This window comes from Squalius cephalus (assembly GCF_949319135.1).
Source record: "Squalius cephalus genome assembly, chromosome: 8".
NCBI lineage: Eukaryota > Metazoa > Chordata > Actinopteri > Cypriniformes > Leuciscidae > Squalius > Squalius cephalus.
This window is the reverse complement of record NC_137129.1, coordinates 18,669,217-18,681,111: the sequence shown is the minus strand read 5'-3', so window position 1 is coordinate 18,681,111 and position 11,895 is coordinate 18,669,217. Positions and strand designations below refer to the sequence as shown.

The 11,895-nt window shown below is 37.7% G+C and overlaps 1 protein-coding gene across 1 annotated transcript; it reads left to right on the top strand.

The window, feature by feature from the left end:
• The first annotated feature begins 7,131 nt into the window (after window positions 1-7,131).
• Window positions 7,132-11,678, top strand: cited4a (Cbp/p300-interacting transactivator, with Glu/Asp-rich carboxy-terminal domain, 4a). Its single transcript, XM_079879053.1, has 2 exons — window positions 7,132-7,263; window positions 9,015-11,678. Exon 2 carries the CDS (start codon window positions 9,025-9,027, stop codon window positions 9,745-9,747), a length of 723 nt encoding a protein of 240 aa, XP_079735179.1. The 5' UTR covers window positions 7,132-7,263; window positions 9,015-9,024; the 3' UTR covers window positions 9,748-11,678.
• Window positions 11,679-11,895: the final 217 nt, after the last annotated feature.

Below are 11,895 nucleotides of genomic sequence, written 5' to 3'. Positions count from 1 at the left end.
GATGAGCATGTTGCTGTCATACAAATCACCCTGTAGAATGGGTGGTAATGTGATATTGAAATGGTGTGGTGTGTTATTTTGTTGTTATGGTTGGAATTGCTTTAGAATGAGAATGTCGATGAGCTCAGTAAACTCACATGGCTGTGTTGAGTCTTAAGGTGTTTGTTTTAAAGGGATAGATCACCCAAAAACAAAATAAAATCTGTCATCATTTACTCATCCTCATGTCATTCCACCCACAACATTTTTCTTGTTCTCTGGAACATAAAATAAATTTTTTCCTGAATGTTTGCTTTGACGAACTGTTTCGAAATCCAGAAAGGAACTTCAAGCGAGCTTTGTTTTGGCCTGATTTTATTTCAAATGACATTATACCAGTTTGTTCTTCAATTTGGCTTTAAGTACATTGGGGCCTTAAAGGGATAGTTCACCAAAAAATTTAAATTAGCCCATGATTCACTCACCCTCAAGTCATCCTAGGTGTATATGACATTCTTCTTTTAGACGAATACAATCGGAGTTATATTAAAAAATGTCCTGGCTCTTCAAAGCTTTCAAGCTTTGTTTTCTAGTTTTCATTTCTTCAAATGGCAGTGAATAACCATTTCTGTTTTGAAGTCCATAAAAGTGCATCTATCCATCATAAAAGTGCTCCACACGTCTCTGGGGGGTAAATAAAGGCTTTCTGAAGTGAAGGAAATTTCTTTTCTGGTCTGTTCCTCACACAGTGTTATTGTATGGCTTCAAAAGACTTGTAATATAGTGTTCAATACTTATGGACTACTTTTATGTTTTAAATAAGATTGATTATGCTTAGAATGTTTCCTTTTGTATTCACCTGGGGGTAAGTAAATTATATTTTCATTTTTGGTTGAACTGTCACTGCATAAGCTTCATCAAGCACTTGATAGTCAGGAGTTTAGAGGCCAGTCTTGGGAAGGTAGACTTATGGGGGGGAGGTGTCAACGACCGCCAAATGGAACAAGTGAAGCAAAACATGACTTTAACACCACGAGACACAGGCATGCAGAGCATCACCCCTCCCCCCTTGCTTTTCATTCCCTTGTTATGTGTCTTTTTCCTTTTTGTCCTTTCTCCAAATCACAAACAAACCAAATGTGCACACATACTTAGTGGTGTGTGAATCAAATGCATATAATGAGTCATTCACACAACAGGGATAAACATTCATATAACTACAAACACATGGACACACACGATCACGCGAGCAGTCTAGCACAAACATGACCTGATCCTGGTTACCTGAAGCCACAGGTGAGAGGCTCCACCCCATGAACTGATAAACACATGGGGTGTGGAGAGATCTTTGTACACAATGCATCATGCATTGGAGATAATGTAGGCTGGTGTGTGTACATGTGTTAACTAGCCAAAAAAGGAGTATTTACAGATTGGCTAGCTCAACCTGTTACCAAACCTGAGCTGAACATGAAAATCATCAAATACCCATGTTATACCCACAAAATACTAGCATAACAGGATGCCTTAGATAAGAAAAAATACTTTACATTGTTGTACATACCAGATTTGTTGTTGTTCAGGTAACTACAATAGCTATAAACATGTTTATACAATACATCTTGCTCAGCAAGATCCTCTTCAAACTGTTAACATAGTTAACCTGACATTAGTCGTTTTTAAAAAGAAAACTGACCAAACAGTTTATGCTATTATCAGCTAGATCACCCCTACCTCTGGCACATTTCATAATATGCTAGTGTATTTACGATAGTGTCTGTTTTTCCACTGCCGGGCCAGTGCGAGTTAGGAATAACAACATGCTGAGCGGGGCCAGTAGCTTTGGACCTCGAGCACCAAGGCCAAAATCAAGTCATGCCAGTGGCCTCGCAGCGCTACCCTGTAGTTATTATAAATGTGTTATTTATTCATTTTAATTAATTTATTTATTTTATACATTTAGAAAACTATTGATAAAATATCATGTTTATATCACATTTCTTTAGAAAGAATGATCATTTCTATTTATTTGCCATTAAATGATGCGATCTGAGGTTTCAGCGATCTCTCCGAGAATTGTCTCGATGCAGCCTGTGGTGGACATCCAACCTGGCCCATATCCAATTGTGACATCAGAAGCTATGTCCATGTCCAAATAAGCCATATTAGACTTGTTCGACATCATGCAGCTCTGCACAGACCGAACGGCGGCTGACTTGAAGCAGTGATTGGCGGTTAGACATTTTTTCTGATTTAAAACAGCGCCGACGCCACATGACTGTGCCGTATGCCATCAAAGTACCGTGAAAGTGATTCGAGAGCAGTCGGAGGCATTTATTTTGCATTTATTTTTGCATTACACCAGTTTAGCGGAAACTCTGCCTTGCAGCTGAATCTTACGATTTTATTGGTAAACCCTTTCAATCAGAAACCAACATACAACAAACCAGGGGCGTGGTTTCTGACGTCACACTTGGATGTGGGCGGGGTTGGATGTCCAGCGCAGGATGCAGCGAGCCCTACTTGGGGTGCTTCTCAATACTCAAATTGATGCTTCTCGTTTCATCGCTCCTACGTCCTCCAGCCCTTGACCCAGAAACCGATCGTACTCAGCCACCTTGAAGGACATCTCAACCCTTTAATTACACCGCAAGGAGGCAAGGAATGAGGACTGAGGAAGCTTACTGAGGAGTCATGAGTGAGGATACACAGGTGTATCCTTCCCTCGCTTCTTACAGGGGTGGAGCAAAGACACGAGGAAAGGAAGCAAAGGATGGAAACGTTGATGCACAAATAAGAAACGAGAGGCATATATACTATATTGTTATGTTATGCACTACTGTTATCATATATATATATATATATATATATATATATATATATATATATGTATAATTTTTTTTTTTTTTTTTTTTTTTTTTTTCAGCCAGAACAACAGAGGGTGCCCAAAGACAGAAAACAGGAGTTATTATTAAAGGATTAGTTCACTTTCAAATAAAAATTTCCAAGATGTCCATGTCTTTCTTTCTTCAGTCGAAAAGAAATTAAGGTTTTTGAGGAAAACATTCCAGGATTTTTCTCCATATAATGGACTTCAATTGGTGTCAAAGCAGATCTTCTATAATGCATTCCTGTCTATAAAGTGCTAATTTTACAGCAACAGAGTCTGACGTAAGCATCCTGACGTACGCATCAATGAGAATTTCAGACAGGTGAGTATGGTTGTACTTTTGGAAAACCAGTTTGCTTTATTCACACTTGATTTCAAACCGAACCAGTGTCAAAGTGGATCTTACACATACCTTTCTATCAGACGCTAACTTTTGCTGCAACACAGTCTGACGTAACCATCCTTTGACCAATGAGCATTTCAGACATGTATATTATGAATTTATATCTATCTAATGCTCCATAAGAGCTACATGTTGGGTGTAAATTCTCCTAAAAAGGAATGTTTCTCCCTTTGAAATGATACTGAAAAGCTTTCCCTTTTTTGCAACCCCACTTTTTAAAAACCCACAATAACCATCCTCAGATCACCACATTCCATGAAAAAAACTGATTCATCTTTGTTTCCATAGCACTCTGCTCTCCACGTCCATCTCAGTGGGTTTCATTACTGACCTGTCAGTGTGCATGCTAAACACCAATATAAACACACAACCAAACAGCTGTGAAAATATTCATGATACTTTTTTTATGAAATGTCAGAGGGAGAGACTGAGAGAGGGAAAATATAGGCGCTGTTATGGAAATGCTCTGCACACACCACCTGCAAATTGCTACGGATAATTTGCAGTGTTGCCACACTCGTCAGAAGAGACCGTCCATCGCTGTGACCTTTTTACCAATGCTTTCATTCTCCCTCTGAAGGTCAAATAGATGACTAGTCACAAATTGAACCTGTTGGTTGTAATTACCTTCCCAATGACATTTTGTTAGTCTTAGCCTGTAATTGTTTAGAAATAACTTTATTAATCATGTTGAAACTTAATGACTCGTGATTGAACAGAATGAAATGGCATAAGTGTGAGAGTAAGAAAGAGTGATATACAGTACATGTAGGTAGATGCAGTACAAATAAATGTCAGTAATCTATCTTCCAAACTTCTGGCTTACCCTAAATCACTATGGATATAGCCTATAACAATTATTTATATTATAGAGCTGTTCGGAATGGATTTATCTGGAAATTGCATACTTCCATCAAGATATGTCTAATATCGGCGTTGCCAAACGTTTAAAAGTATACTTTTGCTACAATAATATACTTTAAGTATATAAGCAATGCCATGTGTATGTGGTATGAGTACTTATCCAACCATTTAAGAGACGAAGGGTGAGATGTTTGGGAAACCTGTTTGAAAATAATCATTTTTACAATTCCATTTGGTGTCAATAGCTGCAGAAAAAAATGTGCACTTCATTTTTAAATATTATGCCCTTTTTTTTTCCTTTTTTTGAATGGGCTATTTCTAAGAATACTTTCATGTGAATAAAATGGTGCACTCCATGGGCCATTATGGTCCTCTGCAATACTCTGATGTAAAATCTATCAAGATATAGTAGATAGATTAATTTTATCTTGTTATTTCATTAGTTAGGTCATTCACTCTTGACACATTTTGACACCCCACCAGGAATTTCTAAAGAAATTGGGTCTACCACTGAACACCTACATACAAAGAACAACGTTAGGACAAAATTTTCCCAGTTTATCATAGGGAGATTTTATGATGAAGAAAGGTGGTGGCCTATGCAACTTTCACTTGCCCTGGGTGTAGTAGGGGGTAGCCAAGACATTGCTATGCAGTTGGTAGAGTGTTTACTATGTGATTCAAAGGAACCCAGCTATGATATTCTGGTCCCTAGATGTGGCTCCTTCATGTAAGTCTATAGGTTTATTTGGTAAACTGAAAATCATAAATATTATTTTTAGAAAAGTAAAAGAACACCTGTCTTCAACAAGCTTCACAATTTGAGGTAATCATGTATGTATCACAAACAGCACATGATGAATTAAATAGAGCAAATGTAATCATTCACATCTTTCAAATCATTCAAAGGCCCAAGTATCTATCGAGATGCTGTCTTATTGCACACAATTAATCACAAATTCTGTCATTTAACAGTTCTGTTATTGAACAGTTTAGGCTATGATGAAAGGTTTCTGTGCAAAGTTAAAGTCATTTGAACTGTTTAATCTGTTTAAGGCTGATTCAGGCTTAATTTACACACTGACAAAGGAAACAATACAAGAACAGGAGAATGTAGAGTGAGAGAGAGAGAGGGGGGATTATACACTTCTGGTCACCGCATTCCTTTCTAGAGATGGAGGAGTGAGTAAATAGAGGTATTTCAATTTGTCAGGAGTTTTCTGCATGACTCTGTTTTGAATCCATTTATGTGATATGTATTTGTAATGAGTGAGTATTCAACACACTTATATTAATCTCAGTGTTGGGGAAGCTACTCTGAAACTGTAGTTTGACAAGCTACAAGCTACTCGTAAGTTAAAGTAGTTAAACTACAGTCAAGCTACCCTTTTGGAAAAGTAGTTAGCTACACTACAAGTTACTATCAAAAAGTAGCTAGCTACATTGAAACTACTTTTGATTTTTTTGAACAACGTATATTATAAATAACTGAATAAGTGTCTGAGGAATGCTTTAAGTAAAATATTTAGTGTTTAAAACAATGCAATACAATTATGATTTCAAAGAGTATTGTTTTATTACACACAACACTCAAATATCTCAGACTGTTTGTCAAAAGTGCAAAATTGCAACAAATACAACATTGCAAGAACAAAATATACATCCAACGTAAATTGCATGTAGAACATTTTCTCAAAAATACCGATTGTGAGATGGTTGCATTTTGGCAAGAAAATACATTGAACAACCGCTCACATGTACGCCAGTGAGTGAACCGTTAGCCGCAAGATGCGTGATTAAACAACAGGTGACGGTAATGGCAAAAACGCAATGTAGCTTTTGCTCGCGCTACACCGCTACTTGCTGCAAAAAGTAGTTAGCTACTGGAAAAGCTACACTGTTTAAAAAGCAACTGAGCTACTGCCAAGCTACTGAAAAATGTAGTTAAGTTAGTAGTGTCGCTACTTGTAGTTAACTACTCCCCAACACTGATTAATCTTATATTTGAGGTTCTTTAAAGAGGCCTGCACCATTGTTCTGATAGTATGATTTTTGAACAGTATTGAATGAGTTCACATGTATACAGGGTGCTTTTCTTCACTACCAGCTCCAACTCATCCAAACAAGTAATTAAAACATTTTCTTTTATGAAAATAAATATATATATTCATACATACAGACAATTTGTTTTTGTCAAGCATTTACACACAATCTCTTTAGATCAAAAGGTTTTGAAGATCATGGGAAACATAAGTTCAACAGTATAAGTGAACATGTGAGGATATATGTAGTAGGCTACTGTATGTTTGGGCAGTACAGCACTGCTAGTGTCAATCCAATTGTACATGCTTCACGCCAGCAGGAGGTTTTCTTTCTTCTCGAAGTCTGTCTCTCTCTTTAAAATGGTAAATATGCCATTTATATAAGAGTGAAAAGCTGTGACCTGCTTTATGTCCATTTCTGTTGAGATACATTGGATAAGAATACTACACAGATGAAAAATAAAAGAGGTCAAACCAAAAGTACCTGTCTGAGTTGGGTAAATTGATCAATGAGCACTTCCTCTTCAGTAAAATGTAGTAGCCTATCCTTTAAAAATCTATAATATAATACAGAATTCTATATGACATATAAATAAACAAAATAAATATTTTACTGCACAGTTGTTAGTATCTTCAAATTATAAAATGCCACAGGTGAAAAAGCAAGAGATGGCCTAAATGTATGGTTTAAAAAAAAAGTGAAACTACCAATATCAAGTTTCCTTTAAAAAAATTAACATGTTTAAACAACAAGCAGCACTTATGAGTTGTGTTTTAGTTTATGAGTAATTGCTGAAGAGTTTGGCCAGTGCACATAAAACTGAAGGCCATGTGAGTAATTGGCCAGTGACGTCTGTGATTAGAGGAAGAGCCAATCACAGCAGAGGAGAGGCGGGGTTTATGTTGCTCCGCCCCTCTCACTGGTCTTCTTTATGTATGTGTGTGTAATCCTTGTGCTGACCCAGAAAGCGCTCAGCAGCAGCAGTTTGTTCAGATCTGAGTACAGCCTCTGGAGATACCTGCGCTGCTTTACAGAGACTGATAACACGAAAGAGCATCTTTACAAGAACAGGATTTATTTGACGGTATGTGCTTTTTATATAGAGATCACTGTGATAACGAGTAGGCTGGACCTTTTGTTATTTTTGTAAATGAAATCCATGAAATCAGCATGTACCTATTAGCGATAGGCTATTTAAATATGTGTATGGTTGAACATATGGTTGGATAGGTTAAGTGTGCTTTTATTTCTGTTCTGGTTTTTAAGTGTTCTTAGATGTCTCTTTTTTTACAGTCTATGGTCAAAACACGTTACTCTAGTATGACTTTTTTTTTTTTCTCAGAAAATAATGCGCACCATGCATGGCAATATATCATTACATAATATACGAATAATACTTTAGTGTCAGAATTTAAATGTTCTTTAAAAAAAGAGTGCAATATCGCTATGCAGAGCTTTAACTGAACATTAAATTAAATGAGTGTATGAGACGTTTTAACTTTTCTCTTAATACAGTAAATTAAGTAGTCTATGCTGATGTTTAATGAAAGTTTCACTGTGGTCTGACAGGGATTGTGAAAGTCTGTAGCCTATATTTTATTTAAAGGAGAAATTATTTGTTTTAGACAGAGAGAGAGAGAGAGAGAGAGAGAGAGAGAGAGAGAGAGAGAGAGAGAGAGAGAGAGAGAGAGAGAGAGAGAAGAGAAAGAGGTGCCCTATAGACCCCATACAACATTGTTCTTTATCTCTTATTTCTATCCCAAATTATGACATAGACATAACTGTGCACTTCTAAAAATGTGTTAGTAACTGTTAAACATGTTCTGATCCACTCCTGAAGCTATTGAATTAAGAGATGAGAGACAAGAACACCAGACAGGAAATTTTCTTGACAATGAATAGGACTGAGGGTTTTCCAATAAAAAAGAATCAATCATCTGCATGCTGTCAACTGTATGAATTGGAAAGATTAATTAATTATACCTTTTATCTCAAAATGTTATGATTATATATTTGCTTCATCTAGAGAGTATAACCAACTGATATATGCCTACAGATTAATACTTCATATAATTGCATTGCACTTCAAATGTTGTTTAATATAATATACATTTTCGAAACTACAAACTCAACCCTGTCATTTGAGTAGATACAATCAATCATACATTTTGTCATTATCTCTTGCTCACAGTAGGTTGGCTTTGTTTGCTGAACACTTTGTCCACCTCCCTGCCTGTTATTGTTTTGATTCTCCTGGCGGCTCCTTGGTGCTCCTTACTGCTATATTTCTTCTGCTAAGGGCTCAAGTCATAATATATTTGCATTGTTTAAGCTGGCAACCACAATGGGTTTTAGGATGCTGTGTCAAAATATGTGGTGGAAAATATTTTAATTAGTAAGATACATTTGCTTACTTGTACCCATAACCCTTACTAAATTGTGTTGAATTAAGCATAAAACATAAAACATAAAAAGAAAATTAAAATAATAATAATAATAATAATAATAATAATAATAATAATTTTTAAAAATTGTCAACGGGGTAAGAAAAATAAACTTTATTAAAGATTTAATTTCTGAAAACGAATCATGATTACTGATTAAGAAAAGTATTATATTATTTTTTACAGTGGACTGACTGCAATCAGTGAAAGTTGATTGCAATTGATTAAGAAGCATGTGAGACTGGTCATCAAAGTAACAATTGTTTAGCCAAATAATATTGGTTTGCGCCACAGATGTTTTATACTGATAGTTTTCCAGAAACTGAAAGTGTTTATCAGCTGATACTGAAAGGTTGCTTGAATATGTGCTATTCTTCTCATTTCTCTGCAGTTGAAAAGGCATGGCTGAACACATGATGATGCCAATGACCCACGGCTCTGCTGGCGGAGGCCTGCATGGGTATCGCATGGGAATGAACGGCCCTTCTGTGCACGGACACCAGCCCAGTCTGCGGACCCTTCCCAATGGGCAGCTCATGCACTACAGCAGGGGGCCCCAGAGCTCCATGGAGGCGGCCATGAGACAGAGGAATGTGATGAATGGCGTCATGAACGGTCAGGTTAATGGCCAGATAAGTGGTGGACACCCCCACCAAATGCAGCCAGCCAATATGATGTATGGAGGTCCGAATCAGCAACCGCAAGGTCACCCTCAAACCCAGCACCATCATATGCACCCGCAGAACCAACACCCACAGCAGTATATGGGTGGAGGAGGCCTTACAGCATCTCAGCAGCTTATGGCGAGCATGCATCTTCAGAAACTCAATACCCAGTACCATGGGCACCCGTACGGTCCAATGAATGGGCATCACGTGGGAAATGTCCAGCACAGAATGGGTCCTGCTCAGTTAGCAAGCATGCAGATGGGGATGGGCGGGCCAACATTGGGCCTCAATGTCATGGACATAGACTTGATTGATGAGGAGGTTCTGACATCCTTGGTGTTGGAACTCGGGCTTGACCGGGTTCAAGAGCTTCCTGAGCTTTACCTCGGACAAAATGAGTTTGATTTTATCTCAGACTTTGTGTGCAAGCAGCAACCAAGCACTGTCAGCTGCTAAAATCCTGCTTCTGGTCCTTAAATCAAAGAAAGACTTGGTCATCAAGAAAAAGCTGGGGCAAGATGAGAAAGGCTAAAACAACCAGGTTCTCTGTATCTGTGAAGCTGTGCTATGCATGTTGTAGTGCACACTTTTTGCTTTCAATGAGGGAAAAGACTTTGGATGGTCTTCAGTCTTTGCAGAATTGGGCACAAGTGTGGCTTTGGTGAGCAGGTCTTGTCTTGCCCCATTGGTCATTCTGGATTAATGGTGACTGAGTGTCCCAGGGTTGAATGTAACTTCACATGGTTGAAAATGAAGTCTGCTTGGAACTTTGCAGAAACTGCTTTGCCTCCTCAGGGGCAACTAGAATCAATAGCATTTAGAAATGTATTTATGTATGACACCTACCAAAAAGCAAACATTATCTGTGGTGATATAGACTTGCCTTTTCTCAAACTAACCCCAAGACTTGTGATAAAATATGTTTGAATGAGTGGGAATTGAAGGCTGGTACTTCAAAATGGGTTGATTTTTCCAGTAGCTCTTAATGATATTTGAAATGGTAAGGGGGTGTGAGGTGGTAGCGGTTGGGTATGAAACATTCTTTGTGCGCAGTGTTACACTGTCCCTTTGGTCATTTTCTTTCTACAGCTATTCAAAATTTTAAAGATGATTGCCTACGGTAAACATTTGTCACATTTAACACTTTTTTGTTGTTGCTATATCTGACTGAATTAGACCCTAAATGAGTGTCTAGCGTATAGGATATGTCTTGATGCTTTCAGGAATATTTCTGTGCTAGATAAACTTGCCTAGAAAATGGTGGAATGTTTTGTAGCCTCCCTTGCTAAATGCTGAGCCTGTGCTCCCTGCTGATGAGTCTGAACTGTAAAACTGCCTTATAGTTTTTACACAGATACTGATGAATATTCACTGTAGACATTCCTACCTTGTTCCATGGAATGAGGAAGAAACTGCTGTCTTTATATGATTAAAAAAGTGGCTTCCTGTTTGCTCTTATGCTCCTTATTGCAGTGAACATGGAACATAGGCCACAATATTCATTAAGCCACATGCTGCATAAAGAATTAAACCTTCCACTTGTTTCCAAATTAACCTGAATGTCAATTGGTTAACTATTGTTCGAAACAACCACTAACCACAGCACTGGTTTCCTGATGTGCGTTAAAGCCAACCTTACAAACCGGCACAAAATGTTGTTTCCCTCTTTGCTGCCTGAACACTGCAGGTTTAAACTTGATTACATTTAAATTACACTTACAACCTTCTTCTTAATTGAGGTCAGAATGATCAGTCATCTCAGATGGCCTGATAATTACAAAATGGACATGTTCATTTGCTTGCTATCGCTCAGGGTGTAATGAAGAGTTGGGAACGGCTGCCCTGCTGGGTTTGAGAACTTCCTGTGTCGTTATGTTGGTAGTTCTTGTGTTAAATACTGTGGGGGTTGGGTTGGTATGGAAATAGCACAGAATACAGTAGTAGTAGGTTAATCTGTTCCACCAGAGCTGGGCTCAACTCCCTCGGCTTTACCCGCCCTGGCTTGGATAATTGCTGTACGTACAGCTTGGGATTGTGAACAGTTGCCACCAAATAAAAAAAGCACAAGCAAGAAAACCTAATGGGTCATATTCTGTGTCTTACAACTCCAACTTGGCTAATTGTTTTAGTCTTTGATGCATACGAAATGGGAAATTCAGTTTCAGACTTTGATTTTGTCAGCTGTATTTCTTGTATCTGTAGAGACTGGAATGTCTTCCCTAGTATGCTTATTCTGTAATTTGTGAGTCTTGGATAATTATAGACAAACCACGTCTAGCAACAGAAACATCTAATGATTTGTAGATTATGATTTGATGATTTAATGATTTTTCACATTCCCCGCGATCCAGTCTTATTTTATTTAATTTTTTTGTTAAAAAATAAAAGGAGGGAATATGTCAATTTCAACCTAAAGCTACTTGAGCCTGTCAGTCTGTATATCATAAATCACAAACCACCCCGCAGAATGTTCCCTGCAGGTGAGACTGTATGTTTTCTTCCAAACTGTGTGCTGTCATGAACTATCACCATGCCCCCACAAATGCTTTTTTAAAATGTTGTTGATTCTATCTTAAGAAAATGTATTTATTTTCATTGAAAATA